Here is an 18,585-nt window from a genome sequence, read left to right on the forward strand (position 1 = left end):
TAAAAGACAAGTCTATATATACAGATGGAGACTGAAATAGTACAAAACGTCGTGTGCTCACTCCCATCTCCGGATCAGCCTGCTCCAAGCTCGATCAACGCTAGCTACTAGTGCCCGGACCTGTATCACGAAATAGATGCAGAGCGTAGCATGAGTACCAAAACAATAGGTACCCAGTAGGCATCATAGGCCGATTGAACTTGAAAAGTAAAGGCAATATGAAAAGAAGGAATAATACAAACCGAGGGTCAAGAGCGGAAATCTTAGTAACAATGGAATGCACACGAGTGTACAAAGAACTAACTAAAGTAATCTATAAGCTAACTACACCTAACTGGACCCCCATAAGCCCAGAAGGTACACTCGTGCGCAAGTTAAATAAAAACCTGAACGGACCCCCATAAGCTCGACGAGTACATAGAATAACTATAACTAAAGAGAATTGCATAAAAGAACCCAAGAACGAAGAACATCGAACCAGAACCTCAACCCTAATTAGTAGAATCTGACAGTACGAAGGCCGGACCTCGAACTGGATGCTCACCAGAAGTACCTAAGTAACCAATCACAAGTATCAAGTATGAGGCCGGAACTCTAACCGGATGCTCTGTATAGGTATCTGAGCAATAGAGGCCGGAACTCTAACCGGATGCTCTATATAAGTGTCTGGGCAAAAGAGGTCGGACCTTAAACTGGATGCTCTATAAAGGTGCCAATGTAGCTGCTGAAAAAGTCCTAATCGATCCACACTCATAAATGTCCGTGGAACGCCGTCCATACTTATCCAATCATTGTAAGTCCTTGAACCAAATCAAAAATCAAATTCAAACCGAGAAGTAGAACTAGTGTCGCCGATGTAACTCGTGAAGCCGTAACATCGGGGAAAATAAGGATAACTATAGTCGGAGAAAGAGTATCGCCTAACTAAGGCCCAAACTATCAGACTCAAGTCTGCTACACCAGTCTACAGGGATCTAAGCCGGTCGAGCGATGTCAGGGCAAAACTAAGGCCTATCGGATCCGAATCATGTATTTCTAAGGCAAGCCCTAGTCAAACCTAAACTAAGGCCCAACATGCTTCAAATAAACAATAATTAAGCATGCAAGCACTCTATATAGCGAGGAGGGTCCCTTAATAACACAAAGCATGCTCACAGCTATCCGATAATTCCCGAAATAGGTCGAAAACATGATTTCTTAACACCTATGCAAGATTCAATAACTACCCAACCCAAATCCCAACTAATCAACATGCATTCACATTCTCAAGCTCAATCTAAGAGAGGAAAAACCGTAGCCTACCTGTAGGCCGATCACACGCGCTCTAAAATCACTCCTTCAGAGCTTTCCCTTTCCGAACGGTCTCGAAACGCTGCCCCGCTATCAAAAATAGAGTCACAATGTTAATACGGTCATTTAGACACCAAAATCACAACAAACGGAGACGGGTCAATTTTTGGAGTCAAAACGGGAATCGTGGGACCCGCGCAGAAAATTCCGAAATTAACCCCAAAAGTGGGTCCTAACCATTTCCCCCAGCTCATGTCCCAAAATGGGACACAATTCGGGGCTCGGGAACAACACAATATCAACATGCAACTAAAACCCAAATTTTCTCAAAAATTAGAAATGGGACAGCAGTTGAATCAGTGTATTTACCAAAAACGGGAGATCTACCGTAAAATCTGACAACACCACAATGTTCTCCTTGAAAAACCACTCAAGATAGCCTCAAAAATCACTGAAATCGGACCTAGAATGGCTGAGAAAACAAGTCTAAAAAATTTCCAAAATCAAGCTCACAAAAAGGGGTGTGGCAGCAGGTATTTTTCGAAAATTACCTCAAACGGGGACTCCAAATCACTATCCGAGCTCACCAACACGTTGTCCTCAAAAAATCTCACAACTTTGCCTTTTGAATCGCCCAAATCGGTTGAAAGATGAGAGAGTTATGAGGGTTTGAAGTTTGGAAATATGTTGCTGTTTTTCTGCATTTATTGCAGAAAATCTGCAATTTCCCAAAAACTAAAAACTCCGACGGGGTCCTCCGAACTCGTTTGGAACCCCGTGCACGCAAACGAGATATGCAACCATACCAAATTTGATATTCCAGACTCAACGGTGCAGTCGAAATTTCCATCAGAGGTCATTTCTATAAAAAGTGGGTCCCACTTCCAAAAGTCATTTTAAGTCAAAACCCACAAAAGGGCTCGAAAGATATCGAAAACCTCCAGACACAAAAGAAGGGTCAATCTAGACCAAACTCGACATTTCGGAGCTAACCACGCTGACGGAATTCTCATCTGAGCGCGTTTACTCAGAATGTTGACCAAAGTCAAACTTAGGCTTAAACTTAAAGTTAAAACGCCTAATCGCACCGACACACACTGAAAACCTCGGGAGTCATGACGACCATGCTACTAGTCTAAAATGACCCTTCCGGAGCTGATGGAATCGTCAGAATTGGATTCCGATGTCATCTTCTTGAACTTTTGATCGAAAATGATCGTTCAAGGTTCATAAGCTCCAAAACACAAAAACTCGCACCAAGACCAAACGAACGACCAGGTGACCGAACTGTCAGTCCCAGCAAATGACTTGGGGTCGCTATAGGAACGCTCTAAACGACACAAAGAAGGCAAGACACAGAAATGACCAAGAGGGTCATTACTCTTGTCTAATTAATTATCGATACAAGTTTTATTCAGTCTACGAATTATTGACTGCTCTTTCGTTTGCGATTAATTTGGATAGGTTGTTCCTACAAATAATTAAAAATATCGTTTGTAGTTTATATCTCAATTTTAAGAGGGTTTGGTTAAGTTTAGAATTGATTTTAGGAAAAATATTGGATTGAAGCTCTAAAAGGATGAAGTTTACGGAATTATATCGCGTTTGTATTAAAGTTGTATTAGATATATTTCATAATTGTATTAAAATCATGAACAATACATCCTACATTTATAATACATATTGGAAACCTCACTCCATTTTTAATGATATCAGCTAAAATAATTTAGGTAACACGTTTATAATACATTTATAATACATGCACGATACATTTTTAATACATATTGCAAACATCAATCACGTTCTTAGTGATACAAACCAAAAGTAATTTATAAGAAACATATAATACATGTTTTATTCATGAATAATACATTTATAATACGTAGTGCACACTTCACTCATTTCTTACGGATACCAACAAGAATAATTTAGGTAGCACACTAATAATACATTTATAAGACATGCACAATATATTTTTAATACATATTGCAACCATCGCTTATTTTCTTAGTGATAAAAGCAAAAATAATTTATAAGATACATATGATATAAGTTTTATTCATGAATAATATGAGTTTAATTCAATTTATAGGTTGTTGTCTTGTCTTTTGTTAGTTACGTTTTTCATTCATTCTTAATTCTCTCTTCTAATTCAACTTTAATATTGTGTGATACAATTTTAAAGCAATTTAATTTATTTTGCAATTTTTTGATTTATTTGTTACTATTGGATTACTTGTTTAATTCATTATTAATATAAGTTTAATTTACTCTATAGATCTAGTCTTTCATTAGTTACGTTTTTTTATTCATGCTTAATTCTCTCTTCCAATGCAACTTTAATATTTGTGCAATACACTTTTAAATACAATTTTAATTCATTTTGCAATTTATTGGTTGATTTGTTACGATTCTATTACTTGTTAAATTCATTATTGATACAAATTCATTCAGTTTACAGATCATAAAATGTTCTTTCGTTTGCTACATTTTGCATTCATGTTTAGTTCTCTTCTAATTCAACTTTAATATGTGTGTAATACATTTTTAATTCAAGTTTAATTCATTTTGCAATTTATTATGTCTCTTCATTTGTTACGATTAAATTATTTGTCTAATTAATTAATTATTGATACAAATTTTATTCATTTTACGAATCATTGACTACTCTACGAAAGAAAGTGAGAGAGAAACAAAAGGAAAAAAAAAAGCAACAGAAAGAGAGAGAAAGAGCAGCAAAAAGAAAGCAAGAAAGAAAAGACAACAAAAAGAAAGTAAGAGAGAAAGAGCAACAAAAAGAAAGGAGCGAGAAAGAGAGAAATTAAAAAAACTGAGAGAGAAAAAAGAGAAAGAGGCGAGAGAGAGAAAAATCTAATAAAATATATAGTATTGTTATATATTGCTATAAATAATAATAATAATTAAAGAGTATATCTAAAATAAGTAATTATTTTTTAAAAAGGATCCACTCAAGTAATTAATCCAATAAAAAACACTTGAATATTGCAACCCAAATGCGTGAAATGTTGACGCTCCAACATGGATTAGTGAGCCACTCAATGACTGCCAACTAATAAAAAAAATTACACACAAATATTAGAATTAAAAATAAAAACAAAATTAATATTCAAATGAATACACTTGTATAGGGTGAAAGATTCTTCCATTTTACCTTGTTTCTCTCTCCAAATCGCGAAACTCTAGTTGGGGATTTACAACAAAACTCGTGAATCAAGGGGAAAATCGTTCAAGATTTGTGCTAAAAGTTCATATACTCTGATGTTTATCTGTTCATCTTCCTCAGTTTAGTCCAGGAATGTTTAATTTTGCACTTTTGAAAGTTTATTTTTGATAGAAGGTAGAATCTTTACTTAAATTTGGATTGTTTGCAGACCAACGACTTGAATTGTTTGCAGATCAAGAAATCTTCATTATAGCTCTTTTTGCATAATGACAAAATAAATTAGAAGCCATTTGCACTAAAAACGAGCAAAAATCGTGCCAAAGAGAGAAAAAGCTTGATCCGAAAGAAAAGAAAAAAAATGGGATTTTGACTTGAAAATACAAAGATATATATAAAAGGGATTCATTAAGGGTATAATTGTCATTTCAGCATATTTTTTAACTGTTGTGGGCCTCGATATTTACTCCTGACACTCGCAAATTGAGTGCATATCACGTGTTTTGTCAGGTGACATTCGAGTGTTTTTTTTATTTAAGAGTTGGATAGTACAAGTGCCTCTTTATGCACTTTGAAAATTTAAGGTCAAAGTTAAAATTTGAAGCCAAGTTAATGGTCCTTTTGTGTGATATTGCCTTGAAATAACTATTATCTCTACATACTTTGAAGAAATGACAATTATTATTTGTTTCATCGAACATCATGATATAAATGTACCTCCATATAAAAATAAATAGTTTGTCTGAGATCAGATTTTATCTAGGTTAGATAAATATCTCACATCTACATAATTAATCATCTCTGACTTAAATTCATAAGAATAAAACAATCTCATATCAATTGTTCCTCAAAAATGTCTAAATATATTCTTAATACTTTTTCAATGTCTTCTTGTTGGAGAGAAGCTAAATCACACCAATAAACTTACTCTAAAACAAATATATGACCTGGTATTGTTGGCAAGGTACACTAATGTCTCAATAGCACTGAGATATGAAGTTTCTTCACCAAGAAGCTTTTTATTCTTTTCTTGAGGTCATAATGAATTTTTATTTAATATCAAGCGATTTTACAATCATTTGTGTATTTAATGGACGTGATTTGTCCATGTAAAAACGCTTTAAAACATTTTCAGTGTACATATATTAATTGATGGATAAACATTCTATTTATCAAATTCTCAATGTGTAGTCCAAGAAATTATTTTATCTTACCAAGAAAGATCTCAATCATTTTAAATTCCTACTTCAAACACTCAATATTTTTTGAAAGCTCATTTAAGAGTACCATCAACATACATAGGTAAGGATTCCTGAAGCGTTTCTTGTTAATTTTCAGCACAAAATTACTCAACCGTAACTATATATTATGTGTGAATTGTTCAGCGTTTCTTGTTAATTTTCATTCTATAATATCCTTACTCACTCGCGCTCTCTTCTTCTTCTTCCTCTGTTTCTTTTTTTTCGATAAAATATGGGGATGAATTTTGATGATGAAGGACTCCTGAAGTATCTTATCAATTTTGTTACTGGTATGCCTGTTGAATGCGACCAAATTCGACTTGTAGACTTGTATGGGAACAAGAAGCCATCTCAGCTATTCGATACGACTACTACTGATCATCATCATGTCTTTACTCAGTTAAAGAAAAAAAATAGGAATGGTAAGAACTTCAACAGGGGAATTGTTGGTGGTGGCGGCTCATGGAAAGGAATTGACATTAGTAAACCAGTTTATGACTGGAAAAGATCAGTGATTGGGTTCAAGAAAACTTTCCGTTTTAAGGAAAATAATCATGTCTGGATTATGAAAGAATATCGCGTTAGTGATACAATACTGGAGGACTTGAGACTACATGGTAAAATTCGATATGAGGATTTTGTTGTATGTAGCATTAGGAGGAAAGTCAATTCAGAGAATTTTCTTGGCAGTTGTTCATACAATGTCAAGAAACTGTGAAATCCAGTGCAATTCCATCTGATGAGTTAAACAGTATTTTGAATGGGCACATTAGTCCAGTTAGTTTACCTGCAAAAGAATCAAACGTGACCCAGTTGCCTGCTGCAATACAAAAAGAATGCTCTGTTCCTGTGGTTCATCAAGAAACTCCCTCTGTTAGTTTCGCCGCAATTGAAGAAGCATGCTCTGTTCCTGTGGTGCATCAAGAAACTCCCTCTGTTAGTTTCGCCGCATTTGAAGAAGAATGCTCTGTTCCAGTGGTTCATCAAGAAACTCCCTCTGTTAGTTTCGTCGCAAAAGAATCAAATGTGCCTGCTGCAAAAGAAGTAGAAGAATGCTCTGTTCCTGTGGAAACTCATCCGGATTATGACATTGCTACTTACCACAAAGAACTTGATGCGTATGCTGCCTCTGTACTCGAAACAATGGTTCCTTACATTCCAGAACTTCCAGAAGATGATGATCCAATCCCACTTTTCTGCGAAGATTTTTATATTGGTCATACAAATCTGTGGAGTTAGAGTAATCTGTGATGGTAGATACAGCTCATTCTTTGAAGAATTGTATATGTTTTTAATTGTTTTTATCTGTCAATGCATTTCAGTTTTCTTTTACACCAGTCCTTTACTTTGTGGTTTCTGAAGTCAAATTGTTTTTTTTTTTATAATTGTGGTGTCGTATTCACACCTTCACTAATTCCATGCGATACGTGTTCCACAATGTAGACTTTGATGTTCCTTTTGTTAGTTCAACATTACTTGTTTAATGTGTTCTTCCTCATGAATTTGATTCCACGATTATTAGTCATCACTCATCAGCAAATGAGTTGTCGAGGGAAGGCAAATGACAATGAAAACAACTATTCATGAGATTAAGGGGGTAGGAAATGGTGTAGATATTGTGCCGTGGCAGGTCATAAATGGCGCCTGAGCAATTAACATCCTTCACATGTACTATATACGCTAATGCACATCAAAACTAGGAAATAGAGAAGAACATCTCATGGATATCATGATTTATTGATCATTTGCATCTCTGTTACAATTGCTTTCAGGAGATATTGCATATGTATAAAATGATATGTTAACATTTATTAGTTTCAAAGAATGTCGATATTGTTATCTCTCTTCTCCATACCACCAACATGGCAACCATGTTGCTGAGGTTTTTCAGGGTTATCTGAATCAGAATCACTTGCTTCAACGAAAAGGCCTTCGAGACATCTTCTTCTGATTGTTGGTTTGGATGTATGTTTCTGGGCACGGGTAACATTATATTCGGCCTTGTGCCTATGATATCCACTCTTCAGAAAATTAATCAACCACTTTGATCAACAGTACTCTGTCAGAAAGGTTTTACCTATGATATCCGCTCTTCAGTAAATCTACATTACCAGGTTTTCGATGAATTCTATATATACATCAAGTCAAAACTAAATCTTCCTTCTAGTGTGGCTGCCTGGACCACAACGAAGCCACTATGTTTCACTGTCTCTCAAGGTAACATATGGTGCATCTCATCAGTATCTTTGGCTTGATTATTATGTATCGACTCAAATGCATGTGTTCACACATTGGTGAAATCTGTCCCTGCCTGAAATGCATGTGGCAAACCAACCTTTAGATTATTCTTTTATACTAGTGGTGTTCATGTCAGCCTATGCGTACCTCGACTATTCCACCAGGTACGTGTTGCCTCTCACCAATATAGATACCGAGAGTGATCAGTAGAATCTGGAGATTATTCAACGTCATCACCCATGTTATTATCACTGCCTAATTTGTCATACTTTGGCCTTTGCTCATATTGCATCCATCTTTGATTCTCTCTAAACCATGACCCCGGGGTTCTTGCATTTTGTGCTACTAGAGGTTTTAGGTATTGGAAAAGAGTCATACTTGAACTTTAACAATCAAAGCTCAGTTAGCCTTTCTCTCAAGCTCTTTGAATGCCATTTTCAACTTCTTCTGTGCAAGCAGTGTAGGCATATTATCACAATTTGGTTTGTACAAGTGAGTTTGGGTTTGAGATTATGGTCGTTTCAAGGTTTTGATTCATGTCCCAAATTAGGCTTGCTTACTCAAAGACAAGGTATCTCTCTCTACCTTCTATATGAGATAGTAACTAATTAATTGATCATCTTATCGATAAAATACTATACGTCTTAAGATAATATTATCTTAGTTAACACCAACATTATTATTCTTATCCCACGTATCTCACTCAAACTTTGTTCATTATGATGTAATCTATTTCACGAAGCACTAAAATAATCAAAATTTTACTTCCTGTATTATTATATTACAAAAAAAAAAGGGCATAAAATTAATTAACGGTAACTATATATTAAAAAGATAAATTTAGCAACAAATATTATTCAACACTAATTCAATTTATTGAAAAAGTTGTATATATATTTTCTCTAGAATTATCATAGTCACCAACTAATTAATGAGAGGAAATACTCTCCTGTCGAAAATAGGATACCGAAAACCAAGACCAACTGTGAATCCTTTCAATTTTTGGTAAAAGATAATTAAAGTCCTAATTGTCTCATATTTATATTTAAATATTAAAAGAGAAAAAAAAGTTACCTAAAATAGTTATCCCAGTTCCGAATCATAGAAGTAGTTCAGCGTTAGTTTCTCTCTATATATATATTATATACATAAGTTGAAGTCTTTCTACGAAAACTAAAATATGGAGATGAATATTAATGATGAACAACTCATGATCTCTCTTCTTAAATTTGTTAATGGTGTTTCTGTTCAAATTCAATTTGTCGACTTGTATGGCAATAATAAACCTTCTCAGTTATTCGATACTACCACTACTACTACTACTACTGAATATCATGTTTTTACTCAGTTAAAGAAAAAAAAGGGGAATGGTAAGAACTTCAACAGGGGAATTGTTGGTGGTGGTGGCTCATGGAAAGGAATTGACATTAGTAAACCAGTTTATGACTGGAAAAAATCAGTGATTGGGTTCAAGAAAACTTTCCGTTTTGAGGAAAAAAATCATATCTGGATTATGAAAGAATATCGTCTTTGTGATAAATTCCTAAACGCCTTAATAAAAGGTGGTCGTATTCAGGAGGAATTTGTTGTATGTCGCATTACAAGGAGTGTCAATTCTTCTTCTCAGGTTCTCCCAATTTCTTCATCACAACCACAACAAACTGTGAAATCTTTTGTTCAAGATTTGGGACAAATCAGTGCTGCTAATGTAATTCCATCTGATCAGTTAAACAGTATTTCGAATGGGAACATCAGACAAGTTAGTTTAGTCACAGAAGAATCAAAATTGCCTCAAGGCTCTGTTCATCAAGAAACTCGTCCTCATAATTATGACATTGCTACTTACCACAAACAACTTGATGCATATGCTGTCTCTGTACTAGAAACAATGGTTCCTTACATTCCGGAACCACCACAAGAAGATGAAGTTGATTCTATCCCACTTTTCTCCGAAGATTTTTTTATTGGTTATACAGATCTCTGGCTTAAGAATTGGTCATAGTTGACACAACTCAATTCTTACAATTTTCTTTGCAAGATTTTAAATTTTATCTATCAATGTACTTTCAGTTTTCTTTTAACAGTGTGGTTTCTTAATTTGGTTTAGAATTATTTTTTATGAAAATATTTCTTAAAAGGTCTTATACATGAAAATAAAACCACATTGTTTAAAAAATAATCTATTGATGTTAGCTGCATGCATGAAACACTAAGAATAAGTTCCTTATGGGTTTTCATCCACAAGTAATTATACCACCAAGGCTAACTGATCTGCTACACTACATATTTATAACAACAACACCAAGAAAATTAGAGTTTGCCAATTTGATGACTTCTGGTCAATGTGAACTAGAATGGAAGCACCGAGGAGATGGAAGTCTTGTTAAACTATGACTGACGTGAACTATTGTTACTTACACCAAGTCCAGCGATTCATCTATTTCACTATAACAAATAACCAAATCTTAATGTTAAAAAAAATGGAAACCTACCAGTTTACAAGTTCAGTGATTCATTTAATTCCCTATAACAAATAACCAAATCTTAATCTTAAAAAAGAAAGGAAACCTACAGTTTACAGCAGGCGGTTGATGCTCTCACTAGTATATGTACACACATACACGAAAATATGAAGAGGTCAGAGCCAATGCATGTAATCTCGAGTCACCTGCGATGATAGGTCAAACAAGGTCACACTAATAAGTGACTACTTGGAACTCTTAGCCTTCTTATCAGCTGCAGCAGCCGTAGCAGCAGCTTTAGCAGCAGATTTGGCCAGGGCAGTGGGCTTCAAGGCACTTTTGGGGTTCAGTGCCTTTCTGATCTTAAAAACAGCCCAGGCAGTTCCAAAAGCATGCCCGGCAGCATCAAGCCCTTCCTGGTTGCCTTAGCTGCTTCTTCTCCATACCTACAAAACACAAATTTCACTTTTAATTCAGAACTGAACCATTAGAGCTTCATATCTTTGTCTTAGTCTATAACCCCACTGATAGTGTGTAATAGCACTTAGTTGAGTGCTTCCCTCATGCCCATACTATCGTGAAGAGTAAGAGAACGTGACAAAAATAAATGATAATGTATTGCGATTGAAAGATGGAGGTCTGTTACCATATGAATGTCTAGTTTTGGTTTCTAGTAAATAACAGAAAAAAAACATATCTAGCCAAGATAACTGATCAATTAATCTAGCTGTCAGCAATGCTAAAGTAGTAAAAAGGCGAGGAGGAAGAGAAGTTTTTCTTTGGCAATTTTGCAGATATGTAAAACTCTAAGATAACTAAGCTTCACCTGTGAGAAACAAATTCAGTTGTCACAGTGCCTGATGTAGACATCACATTCTTCCCAGCTACTTCAACGGCATCACATATTCTGCCTATTAACAAGAATATCTGCATTAGACTTCTTCCAAATTAAGTCACTAACTTGTAAACAAAAAACAAATAAATTGCATCTACTTCTGTGAAAGACAAATTGCATTGCTATGAGAACCAGTGCATTTACTTGTGTTGAAACCACCAAACATGATCTTTCGGGTCCTCAATATACATATTGTACTCAAACTGAAACACAAGCAAGATGCATAAAGTTTATGTTCTTGTCACCCTTATGCCACCTGGCATCCTGAGTGAGAGGGGTTGGGGGAGGAAGCAGGAGCCCCTAGTGACCCAAACATAAAATAGTTACTCAAAGTAGTCTGTTTGACAGCCCGAATGGGGCTGACTTGATCCTCTTTTCATGCAGAAAAGTGCTTCGACCAACCTTGTCATTATATCCTAAATCGTCTATGGGTGATCAACTCATTCTTGCCATGCAGGACAAAAATTTAAAAACAACCACAAGAATCCAGAGACATATAATGAGCAGAAATTCCCCCTTATATCAATGAATTATACTGCACTCTCCTCCATTCAAACATTACATACTACACCATTGTGCACGGCGCCGATTTTTGCTAAATTCCTGTAGCATGCAGCAGTAATACTATGTCTAATCTAGGAAAATTGATGACATGTTTCATTTTTTAATTGAACAATTAGCTGAGAAAGGAAAGGAGGGGAATGGGAGCGATAAAGATTTTAAAGTTCTGATGGACTTTAGAAAGAGAATAAAAGGAGAGATGGGAAGGGAAAGGTACTGAAATAAAGATTGAATCTTGTATCACCTATATCTAAACAGCAAAACTAGAAAATTGAACCTGTTTTATTCACACTGGGGTAATCTAAAAGGGGAACTTTGTGAATAAAATGAGTTACAGTTAAATGTTGAATTATACGATAAGAAACCCAACGAAACAATAGACTATAACCGAAATCCTTAATTGAAAGATCAATAACTCAAGGCCTCCAAAGCCAGTAGTGGTGTTCAAAGATATCCAATAAACCGAGAAAAGAACTTGACTAGTGATTTGGTCTGACTTGGTTTGGTGTTGGAAAGAAAAACCTGACCATAATTATTTTATTTGGTTTTAACTAGAAAAAGTCAAAGCGAAACCAAATCAAACGAACAATATATTTATACAACATACCCAGTGTAATCCCCCAAGTGGAGTCTGGGGAGGATGATATGTATGCAAACTTTACCCCTACCTTGTGAAGGTAGAGCGGCGGTTTCCAAAAGACCCTCGACTCAAGTAAAGCAGATATATTGATACAAATTTTATAAATATCTTATACTTTAAACATTTATTGTGTAATATAATTTGTAAGTATTTGTTACACTTTTTCAAAATTCATGTTTCTTAACATATTACTTCAAGTTTTAGCTTACAATTTTTGATGGTACAATAAGTTTTTATAGAATTATAGCCTATAAACATCTAGTAACTCAATTAAAACCCAAGTCAAACAATGTTCATTTTCATTATCTCTTATTAATAGTACTTGTTTTATGGGCTTTCATCATCTTTGTGGTTGGTGACACTATATTTGGAAGTATTGTAACAAGTTTTGTGTTGCGGAGACTATACCGAAAACCCTGCAAAAAAAAAACCCGAAAAATCCAAGATCGAAAAACCCCCAACTCTTGTTGGTTTGATTTGCCCCCTTAGCTCTTACATGGGTTATATGGGAGGAGAGAAGTAGGAAAGCTTTTGAAGGGAGTAAAAATGACTGTATATTTGAGGTAGTCTCTTGTTTATAACTTATTTTTGGTTCCCTTGCTTGTATATATGATTGTGTAACTTTTGTAGAGAAACATGTTCTATAGCTGAGTTACTTTACCATTCTCAAAAAAAAAAAAAAAAAACATGTTCTATAGCTGAGTCTCTACTTTTTGGTATAATGCTTGCATAGAGGAATTTTCCCAATAATTTATCTACCTTATCCCCCAAAGAAAATGCGACTAATTTTCTGATTGTTTTATATATGTTTCCTCTACAATTCCCCAGCACTCTTTATTCATGAAAACAAGTGCACTTTACAAGAGGCTTTCTTTTTACTCATGTCATTTTATTTTACCTTTTTTTTCTAGGCGACAAGGTTAAATTATTGTTTGAAAGTTTCAAGAATGAGTCGCTTATTGAGTACAGGAAAAGAGGAAGAATTAGGAGAAAAAGGAAAAGAATATAATATCACTCATTGTTGCTGATGTATATGCACTGAATATGCTATTTTACTGAATGGTAACACTGTATAATGAATAAATGTTTTTTCAGTTTAACTTAGTTGATTTACTTTAAGAAAATCTATCAAGGTTTATTCCTTTCCCATCAGACATGTCCTTGATGCTATGAACGGCCCTATACAGTCTAAACATGATATCTTAGCTAATCCATTTGACTGTGATAATGATAATATAGGTGCTACAAAGCTACAGTTGAATTTCTTTTTTGTGACCTGAAGCAGCTGGGGAAGAAAAGGCAGAAAAGCAAATAGCGGAACTTACAGACATACAAATTCCACAAAATTGGTCAGAACAGAGAGAAACCAAAAGACGTGACTTACTAAATCCATCAAGAGTGGCAAGAACCATTTCCCCTGGTAGGAGGCTAAAGAACTTTTTTCCTGCTTTGGTATTTGCAAGGGACCTAGTAAAGAATCCTGAAACCTTCACAGCTCCAGATAGGACTCCAACTGCCACTTTCTCCGTCATTTTTGTCACTCGCTTAACCCTGAAAAAAACATTCGAAGAAATAAGTCGGTCTTTTTTTTAATGGGTAAAAGCTTTTATCCATATGGTACCGAGATGGTACAGGACCAAGTACAAGACAAAGCTACATCATCTCCACCACATTCATACTACATATACCTCCCCCCCACCCCCCAACCCTAATATATCCAAAAAAAATCCAAATATTGGTCCCATCCTATCTAGACTGTCATAACACCAAAAACAAGTCTTTGATACTTCTATTTTTTACTCTAGCAATCTGCGGTCTTTTCCCCTCAAAGCATGTCTTGTGTCTTTCCAGACAAACAGTCCAAAATATGCAAATGGGAATAGTCCTCCATATCTATTTCACACTTCTCTTGACTCTTTGAGCTCGCCAAACTTCCAACAGATTACTGATCTTCTGTGGTATAACCAAAGACACACCCATAATGTTCAGAAACAATTCCCAGCATTGTCTTGAGGAACTGCAAAGTAGGAACAAATGCGCACTGTTTCCTGCTTCCTGTTACAATAAAAACATCTGCTGCACATGGAATAGCCTCTCCTCCTTTGCAAGTAATTTTGGTTTAAACAACCAATCAAAGCAGGCATATGATAATTTCCCTTTCTGGGAGTGGAAATTGACGAAAGAAAACTTTTTGAGCTGCTTATTTCCATACTTACCATTAAAATCTAACATGGTAGTTTCTAATGCTACAGTTTAAGTATACCAGATTTTAGAATTTATAGGCATTTGTAGTAACAAGGAATATCATCAGTAATAGAAACTAGTCACACTCAGATGAACCAAAATTATCTTGGTCCGATAGATGGACTTTAAGGACACATTATTAAAACTGAATAACAGTTTTAACACATTATTTTTTTTATGACAAGGGAAACCTGCAGCCGCTACCCTTTGGGTGCGCACAGGGTAAAATCCCCGCTCCTATGCAATACCTCTCAAACCACATAGGAGAGGTAACCCGCACTAGGCAAGCCCGGTGCGACGAGCTCGACCCAGAAGGCAAACCCCTTGCTTTCGCTGGCAAGGGGTTTCGAACTTGAGACCTCCAACATGGAAGTCCCAATCCCAAACCACTGGGCCACTCCGAAGGGTCAGTTTTAATACATTATAGCCAAAACAGTTAACAAAGTCATACATAAACTTTCATAGCCCAACAGTTAACTTGGATTAGCAAAATCTCTAAACACCACAAACATTTCACATCATCCTATTCTGGCAAGTGGATTATTGCATCCCCTTCTTTCCACATTCAAAAACTTAGAAACCATTGTATCCTCGTATTTGTTGTTCTATATTCAATGTAATCCCATATGTGGGGTTTGAGGAGGGTCATGTGTACACAGTACTTACCCCTACCTTGGTAAATTAGTCAAGTGATATATAAATGAGCCATAGTCGATATTACCTTGTAATGACTAAATAGAAATTTCACTCCAAATGACCTAATATCAAGCAACCATCTCTTCCACCAATATCCTATCACTCAATGAAAGTTTGTCACAAGAAAACAAAAGAGAAAGCCTTGTGTGCACGAAAGAAAAAGGCTAAATTTTTCTAAATTCAACACTTTCACAATCACACCTTCAATTGACATTGACTCATCCCAATCGTTGAAATACAACAGGCAGTCATGTATTAATGTGGGGAAACAAAAAATCTCTTCTACTTCAATTTGCCTGCTTTCCCATTTGAAGAGAACAAACAGAAGTACTTCCTTCACATTCTACCTACATAGCCCATTAAGAATTCAACAGGTAGTCTCACTATACTTGATCTTACTTTGCAAAACAGTCAAGATATTTAGCTAATCATCGAGCCAGCCAAAATCCTAGAAAGGACATACCTTTTGATCCTCTTCAACGTCTCAGGACTGACCTCAGTCTTCGAACCTGTCTTAAATCTATTCTTCAGAACCTCATTCCCCCACTTCAATCTATCTGTAGTAACATCTCCACACCACAAAATCCCCTTTATCAAGTGTCCTGAGCCTGAAGCAACTAACTTTGCCGCAGTCGCATTGTACTCCTCCACATTGGGCGCCAATGTGGTCCAATACGCCGCACATCTCTCTTCCAACACCTCCTTCTTCTTCTCCGACTTTAAATCCGCCGGTGACAACTCCTTCGCCACTGGTCCACCTAATGCTGCCGCGGCCTTCTCCTCCACTTTCTGCATTGCAAAGTTACTGTAATTTTCCAAAATGCCATCCAACTCCTTCAATAACTTGTTCTGTCCTTTGGAAGCAATCGTCAAACCATAATTCAACGAGTCATTGGCCGTGTCACTGACTGATGATTCTTTATCCAACTCATCGTCTTTGGGAGCTTGAAATGAGAAAAAGTAATGCGAATCATCGAGCTTTACCGCGGCGAGGTCCTTAGTCAACGGCCACTGGATTTCATTTCCAACACGAACAAGTACTGCGACGATATTGTTCCCTTGTCGGAGACGATGTAGGAATAAATCGCCGGTGGCGAGTTCAACGGAATAGTGCTTGTCAATCAAGTGAAGAATGGAACCGGGGATAACGAGAAGGGTTTCTTCAAGGATTTCAGGAGGGGCAGATGGTGAATAATGCTGTTCTTCAGGGGCAGTTTGGTCATTTTGAGGGAAGAGATTTTCTACAAGGTCGTTCATGTCAATGGTTGGATAAAGGTTTTGGCGAGAGGAAGATGAAGGGAAAGGGGCATTTTGGTCAACTGCTACTTGTGGATACATTGAAGAGGAATTAGGGTTTTTGGAAGCCATTGAAGTAGGAAGAATGATCAAAGTGAAGTTGAAGATGAAATTTTCCGAGAAAAAAATAAATAAAGAGAAAAGGTACTTATTGGCCAAACGCGTAAAAGTACGCGTCATTGGTAGTTGGCCAAATTAACTGTCTTGGGAATTTCCCGCTATATGTTTTCGAGAGAATATAATATCATAATTTCGGAATAGAATTTGCGATGGCTTACCCAACCCAACTCGTTATTTGGGTAGGGTTGGAATATAGTTTTTCAAGCCCATTTAAAACTAGGGCTTATAAGCTTGATCCATAAAAGTCCTTGAAGGTTTGATCGGGGTCGTGTCGGGGTTGGCTCGTGGGCTAAAACTATTTATTTAAGGTCAAATTACAATAATCTCACTAGTGTATCAGTTAATTACTTAAATGCACACTACGTTGTGATATTATGAATTTGACCAGATTTTGATACAATCAGATACATGTATATCGAGATACATGAACTCAAAATTAGGTTAAGTTGTTCTAATTACACTTTATCCAATTGGATTCACTTGTATCTAGGATATATAGACAAATCATGCACCCTCGCCTCCCTCCCATCTTGCTTGCCACTCTCTTATCCGGCACGCGTATCTGGGATTTAGATACATGCTAATTACACTACATTTTTTGCTAGTGTTATTGAAACAACACTATTGTTTGTCATATTTTATTTGAAAATCTTTTCATTTTCTTGATGTTATAGAATTCTAAATTTGAAAAGAAAAAAATAATAATAAAAAAAAGGCTAGCTCGCCCCAGCCCTCAGCCCTTCTAGGATTGGATAGGGTTGAACATTTTCAGGCCCTTTCAAATGAAGGGCCGACCCGCCCTAGTCCTTCAAATTCCCTGGCCCACAAGGCGTGGGTCAGGTGGGGCTGAGCCGACCCTTTTGACAACTCTATTAACTTTGTACCATATTTAGTTTGAAATATTAGTTAATTTTGAAATAACATTGATAAAATAAGTTATGCATATACTTTCATTTTCATTTGTAAAAACCAAATAGTTGAGTTTTAGTTACTCTACTTATATTCATTTAGAAAATGTTTTATACAATCTTATGATATTTTATAGGGTGGATATCCTATAAAATATCCTATGGGACTTTTTGAGATTATACCAATGAACTGTATTTATATTAAAATTGCAAATTTTAAATTATGTGGGATATTTTTTCTTTTTCAATTATTAAAAATAGGACAATGATATCCTTTTATCTAAGTTAGGTTCTAAAATATTTCTCATGGTTTGCCAAACTGGCGTAGTTATGTCCTCAAACTATGATTTAGGTTCGATTTTATTTTTTTAATAAAGGACAAAAAATATTTGTCTATCATTAAAATATGATAATTGTAACTTTTTTATTTAATTTTAGTACTAAAAAACCCTCTTCATCATTAGCCAATTTGCAAAGTAGTTGCAAAATCACATAAATTACTAGAAATTATTAGTGTGTTAATTTTAATAATGTGTATATATATGATGAAAGATAGAAAAGATCTCAAGAAAGAACTTAGTAAAGCAACACAAAAGAAAAAAAAACACAACTACCAATTCATCCGTCCTTTACACTTCCAATTGATATCATATCTATTTGTTTTATAACAAGTGAGAAAAGATGATGTCTCAACAAATCACCAATGTAATACAATTTCAAGAAGAAACTTCACAACTCAGCCCCTCTTTACTTTAATGAAAAATATTGCTCACACTGAAAAGTAAGAACGGAGACCTTCATCAAGTCATATGA

At 35.6% G+C, this 18,585-nt stretch overlaps 1 protein-coding gene and 1 long non-coding RNA gene across 2 annotated transcripts; both read right to left on the reverse strand.

Annotated features, from left to right (window-relative positions):
• LOC125849354 (uncharacterized) lies at positions 1-1,968 on the reverse strand. Its single transcript, XR_007444612.1, has 3 exons — positions 1,842-1,968; positions 1,303-1,380; positions 1-120 (listed from the first exon to the last, which is right to left on the reverse strand). It is a non-coding gene; the product is annotated as an uncharacterized LOC125849354 (long non-coding RNA).
• An 8,254-nt stretch (positions 1,969-10,222) lies between these two features.
• LOC125849317 (protein EARLY-RESPONSIVE TO DEHYDRATION 7, chloroplastic-like) lies at positions 10,223-16,858 on the reverse strand. Its single transcript, XM_049529384.1, is given in 5 exon segments — positions 10,223-10,833; positions 10,836-10,858; positions 11,239-11,323; positions 13,893-14,059; positions 15,912-16,858. Coding segments are annotated over 5 exon segments (1,356 nt in total). The 5' UTR covers positions 16,817-16,858; the 3' UTR covers positions 10,223-10,657.
• Positions 16,859-18,585: the final 1,727 nt, after the last annotated feature.

The sequence above is a fragment of the Solanum stenotomum genome, chromosome 12, assembly GCF_019186545.1.
Source record: "Solanum stenotomum isolate F172 chromosome 12, ASM1918654v1, whole genome shotgun sequence".
Lineage (NCBI taxonomy): Eukaryota > Viridiplantae > Streptophyta > Magnoliopsida > Solanales > Solanaceae > Solanum > Solanum stenotomum.